At 35.1% G+C, this 21325-nt stretch overlaps 1 protein-coding gene across 1 annotated transcript; it reads left to right on the plus strand.

Moving 5' to 3' along the window:
- The first annotated feature begins 185 nt into the window (after positions 1-185).
- Positions 186-20926, plus strand: LOC146170413 (uncharacterized). The gene is made up of 5 exons (XM_083392416.1): positions 186-678; positions 3510-3689; positions 4370-4531; positions 6110-6271; positions 19005-20926. The coding sequence occupies exons 1-5, from the start codon at positions 649-651 to the stop codon at positions 19065-19067; spliced, it is 597 nt and encodes a 198-aa protein (XP_083248542.1). The 5' UTR covers positions 186-648; the 3' UTR covers positions 19068-20926.
- The last annotated feature ends 399 nt before the right edge of the window (positions 20927-21325 follow it).

Raw genomic sequence — 21325 nt, forward strand, 5'->3', positions numbered from 1 at the left:
AAGGTTCAATGTTAAAAAAGATATGAATAAATGTCTATTGTTTTTATTGAACACTTTTTATTACTTTTAACATTATTTTTCCATTTTTGTTACCTAAAATGATTGAACAATATTTTAAGATATTGCAGACATTATCTTTATTTACAGATTTCAACACTTGATCTTTCTAATAATGTTATTGGTGATGAAGGTGCTTTAATTGTTTATGATGTTTTGACAAATATTGACAGTCTTATATTATCTGGCTGTGGAATAACTACAAAGGGTGCCAAGTCCATTGCTAAGGGATTATCAAACACAAGGGTTTGACATTTGTTCTTTTATTTATATAGCAATAATAGCACAATAAGTATCTGTCTTGCATACTAAAATATTATTGGCAGCATTTAAAATTGTTTTACTTCTCTTTACTACATTTGAGAATATTTTTTCTATAGTTCTCATCTATCTTTAATTAATTCTTGCATCCCATTTGTAACATTTCAGCCTTCCACACTTGATCTTACTGGAAACATTATCGGCAAATCAGGAATAGACGCTTTGTCCAAGTGCAACATTGATCAGCTTGTCTTGACTTCATATGTGATCCATGAAGGCAAAATATCCAAGCATGGTGATGTCGTGATTGGAAATCATAAAACTGATCTGATGGAAAAACTGGTTGTGAACAAATCTAAGGTAACAATAAGCGCAATACAATGCAAAATCTACCTGAATTTACGTGGTTAAACAGAATAAAACAATTCCACAGCAACACACAATAAGATCTACAAAGCCTCTATATCTAGCAGGGTAATCAATATTTATTACCATAGCATTAGTTAGACAAATACCGATTTATATATTTATTTACTAAGATAGATAGATAGATTTAAATTTACTTCGGAACAATGGTTTATAAAATTAAATAAAAAAGGAAGCGTCCGTACCTAAAAAGTAGGATATAGAATAGTTTCTAAAAATTAAACAAGTTTCTTTTTTTTTTGTTTAGCATCATGCCACGTTAATGAGCAAATTAAACTTAAATAAATATAGGTAAATAAACTGAAATGTAATTTTTTTAGACTTTCTTTCATTTTTTTAACTTTAACTATATTCAATATAATCGTTAGCGGTACCAAGTATCGGCTGACAAAAGCGTTAAAATCGAATATCGGTATCGGCAAAATAACAAATTAAATCTGTCGATCTCTAGTATTATAACCAACGACATAAAAAGTCGCAGCAGTCATATCTACGACAGAACCTGTTGTGGAATAAGTCCTAAGTTTATCGGAATAAAGCCTCGATGTCCAAATCACGCCTGAAACCGTAGGGAGAGGGTGGTGGAAGCTCGGCCGTTTTGGTGTCAACGTTTAGGCGCCCTAGTTTGAAGCGTTAAAAATCGGATATCGGCCAGAAAGATCTCTAGTATTTAGACCAACGACATAATAAAGTCATACGCAGTAATATCCACGACAGAATAATATCTAAATTGTCTAAATAAAACCTAGACCTGTTAAAATAAGTCATAAGTTTATCGGAATAAAGCCTAAATGGCCAAAATAATACATGAAACTGTAGGGAGAGGGTATGAGGCGATCGGCCGTTCTGTTGTCGACGTATAGGCGCCCTAGTTTGAACGACTGTTTTAGCACCGAATTGTTTGCCCCTGTTTGGGGTAAGTGATGGGTAATGGGTGGATTTAGAATTTCGGTAGAGTTTTTAGAGGAGATGGTGATGTACTTTGAGGTGGGGTTTGGTGTAAAAGGTTGTATATTACGTCGTTATATGTCCGTGTAAATTTGCTAGCCTCGTGGAATAATAGCCGATCAACACAAAATATGAATGTGGCAATTAATATGTAACCATAAATAATCCTATAGATAGCGTAACATTGTCGATAGATGGATAAAGAGTGCGGAAATATTGTTTGAAATGCAAAACATTTTTACTTCATAAACGTTGCATTACGTGGCGCTACACTTTACGTAGATAGAATTGCCATAAAGTGTGATGTGTTTTTCATTTCGCGTTAATCGTGGAGCGTGGAGCTTACATTTTCAAACCTCAAAGGCGCTGGTCGTTCCTTGACTGTTTGCCGCTGGTTGTGTCCGAATTTATCGCAATTATCTAGGTCAGTGGTTCTCAAAGCGAGCCACTTGGCTTACATTGGGGGAATTTTAAATTTTTTGGGGGAGGAAATTTGTTCCAGGGAGGAATTGTGGAGGAAAAGTGGATGAATAATTATTTGATAAATATAACACATAACTAACTGCTCGAAGTTTAAATGGGAACGTCTACTTGCTATACGACTTAAAGTAGCCTTTAAGTTAAGACAATATGCTGCTTTAACTGTGTTAAACCTACGTCATAATAGACTCAGTTTGGTTTACAATATCTATTGTTTCGTCACAGTAAGTAAAGTTCCCTAGCACCAGGTGTCTGTTTTATACTGTTTGTTTGTTTTAGCATGGTTGTAAAAGCATGGTAAAAGTAATACTTAAAAGTAAAGTAAAGAAATGGTGAAACATAAGATTGCCCAGATATATTTTAAATTCTGCAAAATGCCAAAGCAAGTGCTCGAGAGCGACTTTTACCAAATCATTCATTTAAAAAACATTTGGTTGGATCCACAAGTTTGTGTGCTAAGGATTAACCGTTGCAGAGCAAACACTTCTTCCAATTCCGACTACATGTTTAGTTGAATGTGGTTTTAGCGCCATTACAAATATTTTAACCAAAAAGAGGAACACTTGACATTTGTAAACGTGGAAATCTTCAGGCAAAACTGTCATGCTTTTCTCCTCAATTTTCATTGTTTTTTTTGTTTAAAATATGAAGCTCATGGTTTACATTAACAATGAATAACGCTTTGTAAATATCTTATGTAAATTTCGTTCTGTAAAACTGTTCTTTGCGTTTTTATAATTGTTTTTTAATTGATTCCTACTTTTGTAATGTTCACTGTTATCTCTAAAATGAATCAGAAAAATGCACCTTGCACATCATATCCATATACTGTGAAATTTTGGCAATATTCCTTTTGGGATTTTTTGGGGAGGAATTAACATTGTTTAAGTCTTTAATGGAGGATTACGAAAATAACTTTGAGAACCACTGATCTCGGTGATCATCAAAATCAAATTATTTTTTTGGTTTTGTAAATCTTAAATTGAAAAACAAGCAAAAGAGGTTGGCGTAACAGCGTAAAACTTTTTAAACAAAATGATTGCAGTCATTTTTATGACCCAGCAATTTGCAAGTTGAAATTTAAATAAACTTAAAACGTAATGTTTAATGTTGTGTCTGAAATAAAATATATACTCGCTATAGCGCGCCACACTTGGCTAAGCACCTCACACACATACTTGCCCCTGAAATCGCCTTTTTTGTTTGTCTGGCATCAAGTAATTCTTTCGTTTACTACTTAGAATAAAGAAGCTAAATATTCACGTCCAGGTTGCACTATGTCATATATATTTGTAGAGGTACAAGTGTATATTGCAAAACATTAATATTAATTTTAGTCAAGGGCTTTCAACTTTAAGCAATTTGTTGTGTTGAAATCAAAAATACCAATATCTGATGTTGTGGCAATCCTGTCTCTTTGCTTGCAACATTTTGATGAAGTAAATCTAAGTTCATCCAGAATAACAAATGATGATTTACAAGAACTTGCTTACACCATTGCTCTACTTCACAAACCAGTGAGTCAATAATGTTACTATAGTTTATTGACAGCTCTAATCTTCTATTTAAATTTCAAATTTCAAGACTACAAGTTAACAGTTAAACAACTTTATTTTGTTTGTTCTTTCTTAAACATGCTCTATTTTTTTCTATTTAGACTAGTTAGTCGCCATATTGTTTTCTATTTCATTTATTGAAGGGTCTTGAGTCACTTCCCTGCCGTTCGTCGAGTTCACTTGTAAAGTACACATTAGAACTGTGCAGATTTAAATTTATTAGAATACTTTTAACTGGTCTTATTAAAATGGGAGTTTTTGCTACAATTCTAAGCATCCTATTAAAATATCCTGTGAACCCCAGGTTTTCCCTAAGGTTAAGGGTCAAGGGTTAAGTTGTGTGGTAAAATACATCGGGAAGTGTTCCCACTGCGTTTGGTCGCTACAGTAATTTGAATATTCGTGTCTTGGATCCTGGTAAGCCGCTGGCATATTCAAATTGAAGTAGAAGAGAAACTTTAAACAAAACCGGGTTAAGTTGAAAAAAATAAAATACTGCAACAATTGCCTCTCTATCCAACAATGGGCGCAACATTTTGTAACAATCACTTGATTTATTTGTTAAAGGGATACCCGCCACCAGTGGGCGCTGGTGATTATTTAAAATGTTTATTAAATCTAAAGTTTCATCTCACCCACAGATCAAATCACTCGATCTTAGCTGCAACAAAGTTAATGATGAGAGTGCTCGTGCAATATCTGCTGCTATCCACAATATTGAGAAGCTCATACTTTGGAATTGTAAGCTTTCAAATGCTACGATGCAAACGTTGGCCAAGTCAATGAAGGAACTAAAACAACCGGTTTGTGACAGTTCCTTGTAACCATACATTTTATATTTACCTTAAAACACTGGCGTCAATTCCTGGGGAACAAGGGGTCACGCCCCCTGCGTTTCAAAACAAGGGGCACCAAGTGTTTGCCCGGGCTATTATTACGTTATTACTAGTGGCGTATCCAAGGGGGGTTTGGTGGTACGGACACCCCCTTGGTAAGTAATATTAACGTTTCTTTGTTCGTTTTTGTCAGGGTTTAATAAACGTTTGGAAACGGTAATGCTTTCAATGTAAATGGGTCACGCGTCTTAAGCTAAAGCGAAACTGAAATCAAACCCAAAACGCCGTTTTTCGTCTTTTTTTGGTCGACCGTAAACGCAAGATGTTTTATTTCTTTCGTTATTCGTTCAGGTTGGCTGATTAGCAAGTGCGTACTCGACAATTAACCTCGCAAGTCAAACCTTCTTTCGTTTTTTTCTCGCTAAAATCACCTAGTTAGACGCTTTTAATGTTTCTCGCTGTTTGCTGTCTATGCTAATAACCGATATTGGTGTAACGGCATTTTTTAACGGAAGCAGATTCTTAAAAGGAGGTATAATGGAGACTGTCGTTCGCGTTTCAAAGTCGCTATTGTTAAGTTATTATAGTTGACGCAAAACTATTCTCTATAGGCGTATTCTAAAACCACGTGTTTAGTTTGAAATTGACGCAACTTATTTTCCTCGACAGCAGCTTGTATTTTGCTGACTTGGTGCACAGCTCGGCGCAGATGTTTCGCTAATCGTGGCATACAAACTTGCTAGTTGCACGCCTGCTCTTTGTTGTAGCACATTAACAGTCGCTAGTCACTCTGTCACTCTGTGGTTTCGTTGTGCTTTGCTACAATCCGCAGCCCCGGGTCCCGTCGCCACTCTCGGCGGCTTTGTGGGTAGCTGTCACTGGTGCATCGGCTCCCATCCTTATCATTCACGCACATTTTATTGTGGAATTGGCGCAAAGGCGTAAGTCATGTGGTATATTGTAAATAGTTGTGATGTGGAGCCCGCAGCAAGCACAAGCCCAACCTCCCCGTAACCCTGACCTTTGTTCTAAAAACTTGACTGGAAACACCCACACTCTAACACCGTCGCACACCCACACTCTAACACCATCAGGCGCCGACTCCCTTCTCGAATTGTGTTGCAATCTAGTAATGACGTAACACAATACAAACTGTGTTTTATTGACCAGAACACTAAGGGACGCCCATACATTTAATAACTTAAACCAGGGGTTCCCAACCTGTAGTACACGGAGGTTTTTTGTGGTACACGGAGGTTTTTTAGGTGGTACGCAAGTAGCTTCCGTTTTTTTTTCACAAAAAATGGATTCACAACTTTATACTTTGTTTATCTGGTTTTGTTTACAAAACAATAATACCGAAGCCTATTATAATTGTTACGTAACTAATTCTGTTGTTTTAGTTGTTTTGCAAAAATTGGTACGCGTGGCAATACAGAACGTCCAAGTGGTGCGAGGTCGCAAAATGTTTGGAAACCCCTGAATTACGCGTAATTTAGCTGTCACAAAATGTTTATTAAATCCAAAGTTTCATCTCACCCACAGATCAAATCACTCGTTCTTGGCTGTAACGAAGTTGATGATGAGAGTGCTCGTGCAATATCTGCTGCCATCCACAATATTGAGGAGCTGATACTTCGGCGTTGTCAGCTTTCAAATGCTGCGATGCAAACGTTGGCCAAGTCAATTAAGGAACTAATACAACCGGTTTGTTACATTTCCTTGTAACCATATATTTTATATTTACCTTAAAACACTGTCGTCTATTCCTGGGGAACGAGGGGTCACGCCACCCGCGTTTGAAAACAAGGGACAACTATATTTTTACCCCTATGTGATATGTGTTATACCGGTCTGCGCAGGAAGAAATACGTATAGGATGCAAAGTGATAAGAACTCGTCCGCGCCAATAACGTATAAAATACAGGTTGTTATGTGCGCAATATATGACTCATATTTATAGTGCTGCAAATCGTGCAAGCATTTCGCAATTGTTTCTTATTAATTGTAATAAGATGTCACTGAATTTTTTTCTTATAAAACCAATGTAGCGTCGATTTTTCATATTCGAATTTGATCTGCATTGAAATTTGTCGCACGTCCTGGTTTACAGCAATTCTATGGTTTACAGTTAGTATATTAAAAAAATCTTACAAAACAAAACTAAACTGTTTAAACACAACCACTTAATTACGCGATAGTTTGCTACGAGATGGTAAATTTATTATTGCGATTATTTTAACGCTGAATTATAAAATACCTTGCGACTTCCAAAAGATTTAAACCCGTACAAAGTCTTTAAGCGAATATTAATTCCCCACTCCTGAATAACTGGCGGTCGAGTCATGACTCTTTTTGAAGGCTAGATTTTATTTTATGTGATTAACTTTCAACACACTTTATGTTCAAGCAGGATTCTGACTAAATATTAATTAATGTTTATATCAAATGATTTTTAAAAAGTTTAGTTTGCTAAATATGTTATTTCACTATGAGCAATGTGTGAAACATTTCACCTGGGTAGGCCTCATACTACCGGACAACGTTAAACTTTAAAGTCTCTTGCTTAGTTCCGCCTGAACTTAGCGTGTACGTCACAATGGCGCGTATATTACGTCACTGCTGCTTTTTTACACCAAGTTCCAAGCACCGCATCGCGCGCTACACTAAGTTATTGTTACGTCATAACAGTTAATTGTTGATTATTGCACTCCGATCGTATACATACATTTGTATGAAGAGGATTAACAATATGCGAAATTAACAATTAAAAACTAGACGGGGGTGCGGTTGTTGTATATTTTGTCAGGGGATATATTTTCAGGGCTTAGTGTTTATTTTCAATTTTTACTTTATTTTAATTTTTTTTTTTTAATATTTTGTATTGTGTACTTTATATTATATATTTTGTTTTTTATTTTCCTTAACTTGTTTCTGCAAGCAAAAACAGATATGGGCCGAAAACTTCCCCACTTTACTTATGCCTTTGATGCGAAAGGGGTTCAAATATGGCGTAAAATTTGGGGAATGTTCGAAACATATATTTGATAAATAGAATTTACGTAGATAATGCGTATGGCCATTTTATGACATTTTGACCAGCGTACGTGTTTGAAAATCAAATATTATTATTCTCTTAAAGACTAAAAATGGTTTAACGTCTATGGTTTGCTATACTTTTGCAAACTTTTACTCGGTAAATTTTTACCATGGCTTGGTCCGAGCAATCACTGTTAAAACAGACTTTAAATTTGTAGTTTCAAACAATATGAAAAACACTATTATGTGCCTAATACGCAAACTATTAAATCGAAAGTTCTGCTAGTTGTTTAGGCCTGATGTTGGTATGTTGGTTGGAGCAACTTTCACAACAGGTGCTAACAGAGAGGCGTACACTGTCTCAAGATTTCGTATTTAAATTTGCTGCGATAAATACACCCTATTGACATTTGATTATTAGGCGAAGCTTACCGCGAAGTAATTGGTCGCCCGAAAACCGATATTCTGCTGTGAACATCCCTACTCGCAATGCTTTCCTGCGTTAATTGTACGGTGGGTGAAAGTTTATTCACGGCCTTACCTCTTTTTGTATTACCGCGACAATACGATGAAATACGTGAAGAATATTTGAGAAAATCGTATTTGGAGAATATTTGCTATTTGCACCTGTATATTATGTTACTCCAATCCAACATATCAACACACAATTTTAAGTTGTGTAGGCCTGGTGTTGATATGTTGGATTGGAGTTGCCACCAGATCTCGCATTTAAATTTGCGGCGGTAAAATAAGTTGTTTCTTAAGAGGAATAAGTAATTTTACTAAAGAGAAGCCTTTTTTTAAAATGCAAGTCGTACGCGCCCAGTGTTGGACGAGCTACTTCGCACAATGAAAGTCTCACGCGCGGGACAATAAAGCGCAGCAGGCGGTCGGTCGCTTCTTCACAATATGCAAACACTTTTATGTGCCTAATAAGCCACGTTTTATATTGAAAGTTTTGCCAATTTAAATCCAATAAACGCAAGATTTATTTATTTATGACGTCATGTTATGACGTAGCTTTGTAACGTCGTCGTTAAGAATGCGTTAAACTTAAGCTTTTTGTTGTTGCGGCCCTTGTATAATTATATTTGTTTAGGCCTGGTGTTGATATGTTTGAATGGTGCAACAATTACAACAGGTGCTAACAGAAATGTGTCCACTGCCTCCAGGTTTCGCATTTAAATTTGTGGTGGTAAAATATTTTGTGTTGTAAGAGCAATAGGTTTTTTTACTTAGAGAGGCCTCTTTATGAAAGGCAAGTCGCATGCGCCTAGTTTTACTAGGCAAGCCACTTCGAACAAAAACGTTGCACGTGCAGGACAATGAGGCACAGCAGGGATGCCAGCAGCCGCCTCGTCGCGACGCGAGCTGAATAAAGCAAGTGAATGAAAGCATTCTGTATTGAAGTTTTTCTGCCGCTAGATAGTAGTAGATAGCTGTTATGAACTAAAACGATGACGTAACACTTTTGTTTTTTCCCCCAATTGGAGGTGCCTAGGGGTGCAGCCTCATAAACCTCTACATAGCACCTTCATACCACTCTACGCCATGTCTGAAAATGTAAAAGTTCTACGATGTTCACTTTTTCTATAATGCTCTGGACAAAAATCGGTCTGAAACATGCCATAGCAAACCATAGCAAACCATATGAAACCAAAAAAAAACTAGACGGGGGTGCGGTTGTTGTATATTTTGTCAGGGGATATATTTTCAGGGCTTAGTGTTTATTTTCAATTTTTACTTTATATTAATTTTTTTTTTTTTTTAATTTTTTTTTAATATTTTGTATTGTGTACTTTATATTATATATTTTGTTTTTCATTTTCCTTAACTTGTTTCTGCAAGCAAAAACAGATATGGGCCGAAAACTTCCCCACTTAAAATATGCCTTTGATGCGAAAGGGGTTCAAATATGGCGTAGAATTTGGGGAATGATCGAAACATATATTTGATAAATAGAATTTACTTAGATAATGCATATGGCTATTTTATTAAATTTTGACCAGCTTACGTGTTTGAAAATCAAATATTATCATTCTCTTAAAGACTAAAAATGGTTTAACGCCTATGGTTTGCTATACTTTTGCAAACTTTCACTGGGTAATTTTTTACCATAGCTTGGTCCGAGCAATCACTGTTAAAACAGGCTTTAAATCTGTCGTTTCAAACAATATGAAAAACACTATTACGTGCCTAATACGCAAACTATTAAATCGAAAGTTTTGCTAGATAAGTTTAGGCCTGATGTTGATATGCTGGTTGGAGCAAGATGCACAACAGGTGCTAACAGAGAGGCGTAGACTGCCTTAAGATTTCGCATTTAAACTTGCGGCGGTAAATACACCCTATTGACACTTAATTATTAGGCGAAGCTTATCGCGAAGTAATTGGTCGCCCCAAAAAATGCTGACGCCGCATTTAAAGCAAGCATTATAAATGTGTCGCCGATATTCTGCCTTGAACATCCCTACTCGAAATGCTTCCCTCCGTTAATTGTACGGTGGGTGAAACTTTATTCACGGCCTTACCTCTTTGTGTATTACCGCGACAATACGATGAAATACGATTTGGAGAATATTGGAAACATCGTATTTGGAGAATATTTGCTATTTGCACCTGTTCTGTATGTTACTCCAATCCAACATATCTACACACAATTATAAGTTGTGTATAATAATATAATAACTTATGGCTTTGAAGCGAAGGGGGTTCAAATATGGCGTAGATTTTGGCAAATGATCGAAACATACATTTGATCAATAAAAATTTACGTAGATAATGCTTACGGCCATGTTATTACATTTTGGTCAGCTAGCATGTTTAAAAAGTCAATATTTTCATTCTGTCTAAATGATTTAACGTCTATGGTTTGCTATACTTTTTCCGACTTTTACTGTGTAAATTTTTACCATGCCTTGGTCTGAGCAATCACTGTTCAAACAGAGTTTAAATCTGTAGTTTTGAGCAATATGCAAACACGTTTATGTGCCTAATAAGCCACGTTTTATATTGAAAGTTTTGCCAATTTAAATCCAATAAACGCAAGATTTATTTATTTATGACGCCATGTTATGACGTAGCTTTGTAACGTCGTCGTTAAGAATGCGTTAAACTTAAGCTTTTTGTTGTTGCGGCCCTTGTATAATTATATTTGCTTAGACCTGGTGTTGATATGTTTGAATGGTGCAACAATTACAACATGTGCTAACAGAGATGTGTACACTGCCTGTAGGATTCGCATTTAAATTTGCGGTGGTAAAATATTTTGTGTTGTAAGAGCAATAGGTTTTTTTACTTAGAGAGGCCTCTTTATGAAAGGCAAGTCGCATGTGCATAGTTTTACTAGGCAAGCCACTTCCAACACAAATGTTGCACGCGCGGGACAATAGGGCGCAGCAGGGATGCCAGCAGCCGCCTCGTCGCGACGCGAGCTGGACAAAGCAAGCGAATATGAACGAATTCTGTATGAAAGTTTTTCTGCTGCTAGATGGCTGTCGTTAGCTACAAAGTGCTAAAACGCAATATTTCAGGTTTTTACCCCCCAAGCAAAGGCCCCTGGAAGTGCAGCCTCATAAACTTTTACAAAGCACCTACATACCACTCTACGCCATGTCTGAAAATTTGAAGGTTCTACGATGTCTACTTTTTCTATAAAGCTTCGGACAAAACTCGGTCTGAAACATACCATAGGAAACCAAAAAAGAACTAGACAGGGGTGCGGTTGTTGTATATTTTGTCAGGGGGTATATTTTCAGGGCTTAGTGTTTATTTTCAATTTTTACTTTATTTTATTTTTTTTATTTTTTATTTTTTTAATATTTTGTATTGTGTACTTTATATTATATATTTTGTTTTTTATTTTTCTTAACTTGTTTCTGCAAGCAAAAACAGATATGGGCCGAAAACTTCCCACTTAAAATATGCCTTTGATGCGAAAGGGGTTCAAATATGGCGTAGAATTTGGGGAATGATCGAAACATATATTAGATAAATAGAATTTACGTAGATAATGCGTATGATCATTTTATTAAATTTTGCCCATCATCCGCACATTTTAACCACAGGTAAGATTTTTCCTAAGCTTTATTGTATTTTCTTCCACCTTCATAACTAGTCTTCCACTTAGGCATTGTAAAGGGATAAAAGTATAAATCTAAAATAGATTGACACCAGCTGCAGTTACAGTAAATATATCTAGTTATAACTTACAGTCAACTTGGATAACCACAACAATAAATGGTGCTGGTGTAGAATCCTGCCACAACACAATTATTTGGGTTAAGCAATATTATTAAATAATGAATATATAAATACTTGACCCACCCACAGCCAAACGTTGATTCGCGTCCTAACCCAATATCGTGCGTTGATTTCATAATTGTTTCAAGCGGCTGTGGAAGGATTTTAGACCAGCGCCCAATAATGTATTATGTATTTTAAAGAGTAAATTAAAAAAAGCCAAATTTAAGGCCAAATCTAAAAAAAGGTCAAAGTATAATTTCTAAGGCCAACAGACTTTGAAAAAGGCCAATCTGGCAACCCTGGACTGATGAAAAAAAAATATTATTTGACTTCGGATTTTGGGATTCCCCTAAAGGTGATTTATTATATTAAATTTCTTTTTTTTAATTAGGGTTTAAGTTCTATAATAAAATTTTAATATTGTTTTTTCTAAGCTATTTTTATGTCCTAATAGTGGTATTAATATTTAAGGCAAAATTATAAACGTATAGTTGCATTATTTAAAGGTGTTAAAATACGTTTACAAACCTGTACTGCAGGATATAATGAAAATGCAATCTTTTATAATCGCAGTAAAAACTTACTGTCATCCGGAGTGACGTTGTTCCCAAGAACAAGGCACATAGAAAACATCCCAAATAAATAAAAAAGTCTTAAACAATCCATCGTAAATAAATCAGTTTACAAACTTAGCATCAAGTAGACTAGTTTTGCTTTAGTTAAAAGATTTTCCTAAAAATAAAATGAAATTTTGCAAAAAATCGCATAATCGCGAAAAATAAAATTTTAAGTAATATGTTTAATCTATATTTTTCAAGTAAAATGCGTTTGCTATGGGTTTTATACTAGTTTTATAAAGCAATAATATAATTTCTGAAGATCATTCTAGCTGAAGAAATTAATAGCAGTAATAGCCTATAAACATAAAACATTTGTCGAAAGTCTATTGTTTTAATGATTGCAGAAATCACTAATCTGAGTTTTTTTTTTTTTTTAATGTATTATACATTCAATTTTTAATTGATTCCACATAAATTTCTGCCCACAAAATTTATTAAACGGAAATGACGGAATTGCCGAGAACTCTAGGTTGAAAGTACAATACATAAAGTTTGCCATATTGTCGGACCATCTAAGCCACTTTGCATGGCCGAACTGCCCACATTAAGATGTGTTTAAATTAGCACCTACATCTTTTGAATAAGAGATGCGGTGTAAAATTTCATGGAAGCGTACTGTAATCGTTATAGCTCCAAAACTTTTGTTAAAGTAACTATTTAGGTTAAGTCGAACCGGAACCTTACCGGGACTTTATGAACCGGTTTTAGGTCAAATTTCCCCAACCTGAACCTTAACCGAACCCGAACCTGTCACAAAAAGCGGTTCACTTCAGAATGACGTCAAAACCTCATTTTTACAGAGTCAAGTTATGCCACGTTAGAAGTTTTATGAAGAAAATAATTGGCTACTCATTAAATAAAACGTTCATTTTTTTATTTTTCAGACATTTCAAAAATAAGCTGCATATTTACGTCACGTAACTTTACATTTATTGAACCACATTTTCATCACAAATTACATCCGAACCGGAACTTTGAAATCACCTCAAACAGTGTTTCCCAACAAAAACAGTCCTGTAAAGAACCTTAAGTAGTATTTTTCCATCAAAAAGTGTACTGTTAAAACCTAAAGCAGTGTTTCCGAATAAAAAGAACACTGTTAAGCACCTAATGCAGTGTTTCCGAATAAAAAAAAACACTGTTAAGCACCTAATGCAGTGTTTCCGAATAAAAAAAAACACTGTTAAGCACCTAATGCAGTGTTTCCCCGTGAAAAGAGCACTACAAAGCAATTATATCAGTGTTTTCCAATAAAAAAACTGTAACGCACGTAAGCAGTGTTTATCTATAAAAAGAGCGCTGTAAAGCATGTTTTTCGGGCAGTACACTATTTCTCCTAAATTTTATTTAAATAAAGATATATGTTCTTCCTAAATCAGCCATTTTTTTCTTCCTAAATCAGCCACTTTAAAGGTATTATCAACAGAATAACTATTCAGTGAACAAATATAGTCAGGAGTGGAAAACCACCCGAGCTATTTCTCACTTTGTTGAACTCATGAACAGAGACTTGATAAACAAACTTTTCCATTTGCCTCAAAAAACGTGCGCAAAAATGCACGAGGACTCGATCCGCTATTCAAAGCTGCCACGTGTGCAAAGCAACCTCAAAAATACCCTTGACGTGACTTTGAAGCACGAGGTTCATAAAATAAGCGCGTCTTAAACCAGCTTTGCGGAAACTGGAAAGCACAACGAATCACAACACTTTCCACATGTTTCGTTGAACTTCTCACCAATAAGGCGAAGCTCGCAAATTTAGATTTCTTCCGAGGTTGAGGCGTAACTATGAAAATAATGAAGTCGTTCAAAAAAATACTGCAAGGAATTTAAACTTTCGGGGGTAATTAAAGCACGAAAAAAGATTTTGTTGCGAATTCGCGAAAAATATTAATTATCCTGAAGTTGTCGGGTTAATTGTTTTGTAACATTAACGACTTATAAGTGACTATTAGAAGCAAAATTTTTTTTTAATTTTTAGTAAAACAGCTCGCTTATTACACCACTGAATGCTGATTTACTTATAATGAAGGAAAGTATTGCATTAAAACGCGATTACTACATAATCCCGGATGATTGCACCGCGATATAATGACGGAAATTCGCGCATTCCATTGTTACGAAACAAATAAATAAACATAACGAGTCTATTTGGTATTTGCTTCTTTGGATTGTCAAATACTCAATGTTAAACATAATGGCTTTAATATTCAGCTTACGTCTAACTACAACCTCCAGCTATTATCTTAAGATTTATTTAAAATGGTAACAAAATGCAAACCACTTCAGTATGGGCTTTAACATTCGTTTACGTCTAAAAACAATTTCCAGCCATTATCTTAACCCACGCAGTCAAAATCAAGTTTGCCTTCTAATGCAGGTTCACTAGTTATTATCTTTCCCACACTTTTCTTACCATCAGCATTCACGGCTTCGGTCTAGCATCTTATCAGCTTTTTTAACATGAACGTAACAAATGGTCAAAATTGAAATTGCAAGATAGTAGGCTAATATATATTGGAGAATATATATAACAATAATACTTAACCTACCCAAACCCAAACCAGCGGAAAAAATGTGGTAGGATTCTACACCAGCGCCGAATTTTTAAAAATTATATTGAAGAAAAAACAGCAGCTAATATCAACATATGGCGCAACTTTCAGTCATTCGCATAACTTTAAACTTCGCGATAAACTTTGCGATATTTTCGCTGAAAAACCTCAATCCAACGCATAGAGCCTGAGGCAACAATATACAATCATCGCTTCGCATAAAGCTGTATATTCCTAATAAAACGTTTGCCTCAAATATACATGCTGATTACTTACTACTTTATTCGGAATTATTTCTCGCTTGTCACCTTTCTAATGTAAACTACGAATTACCTACATTTATATTTGACATCCCTGCCTTTGTATTTAAATAAATTATCTTCATATACATCATACAAGTAATGTTTTTATTTACAGTGCCTCATGTTAGCTATTGTTTAAATAATTATGCTTATTTAAATTGTTCAACATCCTAGTTTTGTGTTTTTTAACTAAACGTTTTAAGTTGTCTTGCGAAACTAATTTCGGCTAATAAAAAAAGAAAGAAACTTTGAAAACAACTATCTTTAGTTTGGAAATATAGATAAAAAAAATTAAATAACTGACGAAAAAAATTTCTAAAATACTGCTAGCTATTTAAAAGTGTCGACAAAGAAAATAAAAGTCGTTAAAAAAAATTGACTTTATTCCTAAATTGGAAACTTTGCAAGCTACTTTAAAAAACCATCGGGTAAATAATTTTCTAATTGTTTTGAATTTGTCCCAAATGTGTTTATTGCGACGTTGTTGTTGTTCTTATTTTGAACTTACGGCTGGAGTGCCTTAATAGCTGAAGTTGCCCGGTTGTGGAGAGTGTCGGTGAAAAACTGTTCAGCTATGATTGAGAACTTCATGGTGATTAGCACTTAACTATTCTCAGCATCGTGGGTCATACATTGGGCTGTTCTGCTTTAAGGTTACTTTTTATGTACGGTATTTTAGTTGATTAATTTGAATTGGGTTTGTTGGAGATTGCATTGTTAAACAAACCAACAATTTCGCGGCGATGATTGTCGCTCAAGTGTTTGCCGCATTTTCGTCCGGGAGGTTATATTGCTTACATTATTTGGGTTAGGGTGCTGGTTAGCGTTTGTGTTTTGGTGGGTTAAGCATTATTATTATGTTTATTCTCCAATATTAATTTATGTCTTGCAATTTTTATTTTGATAAATCGTTTCGTTTATGTTAAAAATGGTGATAAGATAGGGTTACCATATTTTCGTGGCATGAAATCCGGACACTCTTTAGTTTCCACAAGCGGTTTTTAAAATGAGGTATGAACACATTGTCTGTAAATATGACGTCACACTAGCAATGCTTTGCCTATCCATTGTATACCGGAGTGGATTTTTGAACATAGTTTCTTGAATTCGCTAGTCCAGGGGTGTTCAAATTATTTCTGCCATGATCCACCACAGCCAAACCTGACAACATGATGATCCACCAAATACGAATAGTAAACATATTGGACACGCTTTAATTGTTATGGTGCTTTATTTATGTAAATGTACCCTACAAAATATTGATAACTTTGTAAAAACCCAAAAGTGAAGTGTGCTATACAGCACCAAGATTTTAGTGAGAACAATCAAAGGTTGGTTTAGACCAGGATCGGCAACCTTTTTCTAGTCGCGGGCCAACACCAAACTCAGAAAGGTCTTTGTGCGCCGCACAAAATGTTAACTGAGAAAAATTGTGTTTTTTCACTTAAAAAAAACTTGTTTAATTACATTGAAGAAGGCAGTAAGTGTTGGCGCACAGCGCGAAAAAAAGCGTTGTTTGGTTTAAAATTGGAGCCCAAACGTTGTTATCCATACTACAAATGAAAAATGTAATAAAATAGTTTGAAGAAACGCGATAACTTCCAGGCGCACATGGCCAGCGAAGCGAGCGCGATTTTTTAGGTATACCAGCATTTCTTTTAAGTTTCTGGCAAGTTTTTATTACATTGCCGAAAATAAAAATATTAAAAATATAATACGTTTTCCGTTAACGGTAAAGAAGCGCTGATCTAATTCAAAAGACCGCATCAAAACGTAAACAAGTTGGACGTAGAAAGATCATTAGCGCCAAGCGGGAAAATTTTTCGCACTTACGTAGTTAAAATAGTCAAAAAGTATTTCAAATGGACTCGCATCCAGTTTGTCAAAGAGGCGGCGGACCAAATGAATTACATTTGGCGGGGCGCATCCGGCCCGCGGGCCGTAGGTTGCTGACCTCTGGTGATCTCTAGGCTAGGGTTACTATATTTGATAATGCGCAAATCCATAACAAATTTACCTCAGTTCATTGACCAACTTTAGAATATTACCAAAGTAGTTTACCGTGAAAGAAAGCATAAACACGAAACTATACACAAACAGAAAAGATGTTGGATTGCAATACACGTATGCAAGTTCTCATTTGGTCTGCAACAAACTTCTTGTTGCGCTATTTTTCTACTGCTTTTACTGCTTTATAATTTTCTTCAGCGAATATACGCTCTTATCGTACCAGACATGTTCTAAATTTTGCAATATCGACCGAGATATAAGGCCTTCAGCTATTAGCCCAGCTCCACTCAATCATCTATGTATCCCAAATAAAGCTTTGTATTGTCATTTATGACGTAACAATGAAATTATTACCCGTAACGCAACAAACAATTTAAAAAAATTCCGGACATTTAAGCATATGTCGGCATTTCCCCCCGGACGCAGTTTGAACACTAAAATTCCGGACATGTCCGGGGAAATCCGGACGTATGGCAACCCTATGATAAGATGCTAGACCAGAGCGAATGCTGATGGTCAGAAAAGTGTGGGAATATAATTACTAGTGAACCTGCATGGGAAGGCAAACTTGGCTTCCATAATCTTATGTGTAATAACTGGAGGGTTATAGTTACGCGGAGAATAAATATCAAAGCTCTTAGAAGTAGGTCGCATTTTGTGTACGCTTCGAATAAATCTTAACAAATGTTGACTTGAAGTTGCCTCGGGCGATGAAATGCGCTGGTTGGGAAGAACGGATACATTATTTTAAATAAAATTTAAGAGAAATATAATTGGCAATTAAATGTGCTAAATCTTGAAAAGGTTTGTAGTTTTATATTATTTAACAATGTAGCGGCTTGTGATTGCGATCAGACAAAACCGTGGTTATTCTGTTTGAAGAGCATGGCAGGCTGTGACGTCATCCAACATGCCTTTTTTGATACCGTATTAAAAAAACAACATCAGGAATTTCCAGTTTTGTATTTTCTGCTAAGCGTAATGCCACGTAAAACTTATTATCGACATCTGGAATAAAGTATTTAAGTGATGGCTTTTTATGCCAAAAACCAGCAGTCTCATTGTACTGTTCCATCGTGGAATAATGATCGCGCATATGTTTACGATTACGAAGGTAAAATTGTTGAACGTATAGTGAGTAGGCCTACCTGTGAGTTATCGCAGTAAATATTCTTCCATTTTCTTCTAATTATCTTTTTATTTTAGTTGCTTAATGTACGGTAGCATATTTGTTTTTGAAGTCAAATAAGACAACACATTTATTAGAAAAATACCTATCTACCTACTTTGTGGTTTTTAAACTTACCGGTACTGTAAACTATTTATTTCTAGGAAAACCTCTTAACTAACAAGTAAAACTAACTGCTAAGTTCGTAAACTGATTTATTTACGATGGATTGTTTAAGATATGACCCCTTGAAACGTTTGTTTCTAATGTTTTTCAACGGAACCTAACGTAAAGTTTAACTGAGTTGGAAAAAACAACAGATAATTAAGCAAATGTTAGAAGCCATTGATATTACACAAAAATACCGCAAACATTAAATATCATATTTGAATCAATATCAATAGTGATAAAAGTTTCTAGATGTCAATCCAACCTTTGATAATATAATTGGTGGATAGTTTGAGCTGTAAACACGACCTTTATTATTGTTTCCGCGAAAAGTTTGCGATACGACCACGATACCACCAAGTCCTTTCTACGTATCTCCATCCACATCTGACCTGATAATTGTGGGAAGCTCTAAAGATCTCACCTGTACTTCTGGTTACATCGGAAGTGCAAGTGCTGTTTGTAACGCTGATGGTGATACAAGGAGCTGGATGGTCACTATAACGGGTGCAAAGAACAAATATTTAAGTTGTTCACTATGTTTAACGTATTTACTAAATGCTACATTGCAAGGTCACAGGAAAAACTCTTAATCTTACAATTTTGTTTTTTGTTTTTCGTGTTACTTTAACTTTACTGACCAGCAAAAGCTGCCATAAAGTAAAAATGAAATAGCGTAGTTTTTAAAAGAACTTTGAGCTTTTTTAACGACCTTTTTTAATCGACAAACAATTTGTGCAATATTTTGTTTATGCTTGTTTGTAGTGATGTCTGATATTGTTGAGTTATTAAATTTTGGGTCATTTTTACCAGTTCATATAAATGTATTTTTTTGCGAATCATCTTTTAGATATTCTGATTTAATTCTTTCATAAAATGACCGTGTTTGTCTAATTTTAAATAGGGATATGTTAGACTTCTTTGTTCTTATCGCCTTTTACTCGCGCTTGTGCTTCTACTTTGTTAATATTAATGTGCATTTAAATTGCTCTCATTTCTACTTTGACCTGATGAAGCACGGTTGTGCGAAAACTTGTTAAGATTTCAATACGATTGGTCTTTATATAGTTCCACCTGATTGCCTGTATTCTCCTGGAGTGGTTTTATTTGTACTCAGTTCATGGTTGACATATGACTTTTGACTTTTTCGCTGGATGCTGTTTAATAGAATTTTTTGTTCTTTGCCAAACTAAGCCTTACAAAAACAGTGTGTCAAAGAATCGTTCGTTTTTGGTTATTATTGAGAATACTGTAGAGAAATTATCACGATACCTTATGAACGTTAATATATGTTTTTGCCGAATTAAACACTTACTCCCCAACAAATTCACACCAAGCGAGGCATCGTTGGAAAGGTTATTTCGATGTTATACAAAAAATATAGTTTCAAACCTATGTTTTGATTTTCTTGGCGAATATTAACATTTTTCTTAAGTTTTAATTTTTTTTTAATTTTCAAAATATAGACCAGTATTTAGAGTAGACGGTGGTAAAATTTTTTTTTTTAAGTTATACGTAAAATACGTTTATTTCGCGTTATAAGAATCTGCCAGATTTTTTTATGTTGATGACCTTTGGTGTCTAAATTCAGTAATGCTCCCCCACGGCTAGAGTAAATTAGAGTAATGCTCCCCCACGGCTAGAGTAAATTAGAGTAATGCTCCCCCACGGCTAGAGTAGGCTATAGCCTGTGTGAAAGCGGCATTAATTCAATGGCGTGTTTAAAACAAAAAAGAAAATTATGCACTGGCTTTTCGATCGCTTCCAGACGTTTAAACTGGAATAATAACATTTCTTTTCGTCCATACGAACGAAGAAAAATGAAGCAGTGACCAACCAATTAAACCATCTGCCTATTTTGGAAAGAGTTTTGAACTTTAGGTACCTAATACAATTTTTACAACTGATTTATGTATCTTTATGGAATCCAAAACCATTGGCAGCAGTTTCGGCTTGTTGATCACGGTTTCGTTGCTATTCACATTCCGATGTTGTAGTTCAGATTTACATTACTTTAGATACTTTAGGTCTAAAAAGCTTTAATTTAAATGGTGACTTGATTTTGCTGAACAAAAGTCTTAAGAAAAATCCGCGCCTTATCAATTCTTTTCTTTATGTGACTCGTCAGCGAGTTATTTCGGTAAACTAAACAATCTCGTTACACTATAAGCAAACAGTTTTATTTCACTTTTAATTGTCTGCAAGAGATTGCTTATATGGTATAGGTTACATCGTATTTGCCAGTAATTACTGATTTCTATGAGACAGTGGTGCTGTAACCGTTGTGAACTAACTTTCTCTTTCTGATACATTCGGTCTTTCTTTTTTTGCCTGACTGTCGTGGTGTTTGTTGTGTAAAAGGACTCAAGAGATTATTTTTGGTGAGTTGCGTTGTGTATAATATGGGTTTGCAGCCGTGGTAATATGTCTACATGTAACAGAACCGTATAAACCAACAAGATTAAGCTTATTGTCCGGTAAGTTAATGTTTTTCTGTCAACACTCAAACTTTATATGTCTGTAAAGAATTGGTTTAATTAATTTACATAGATCTAGGTTTTTGTATAATTAAAACTAATACACCCCGTATTGTCATATTAACGTGAACCAAACAGTTTATAAATGTAAGGTACCTATATATATATACTTGCATT

This window comes from Ascidiella aspersa, chromosome 1 (genome assembly GCF_963924565.1).
Source record: "Ascidiella aspersa chromosome 1, kaAscAspe10.2, whole genome shotgun sequence".
NCBI classification, from domain to species: domain Eukaryota; kingdom Metazoa; phylum Chordata; class Ascidiacea; order Phlebobranchia; family Ascidiidae; genus Ascidiella; species Ascidiella aspersa.

Coding starts and splice junctions, on each gene's coding strand:
- LOC146170413 (XM_083392416.1), top strand. CDS start 649: ATGGAAAAACTGGTTGTGAACAAATCTAAG. Junction 4,532..6,109: donor TGAAGGAACTAAAACAACCG/GTTTGTGACAGT, acceptor TCTCACCCACAG/ATCAAATCACTCGTTCTTGG. Junction 6,272..19,004: donor TTAAGGAACTAATACAACCG/GTTTGTTACATT, acceptor TTCCGCGAAAAG/TTTGCGATACGACCACGATA.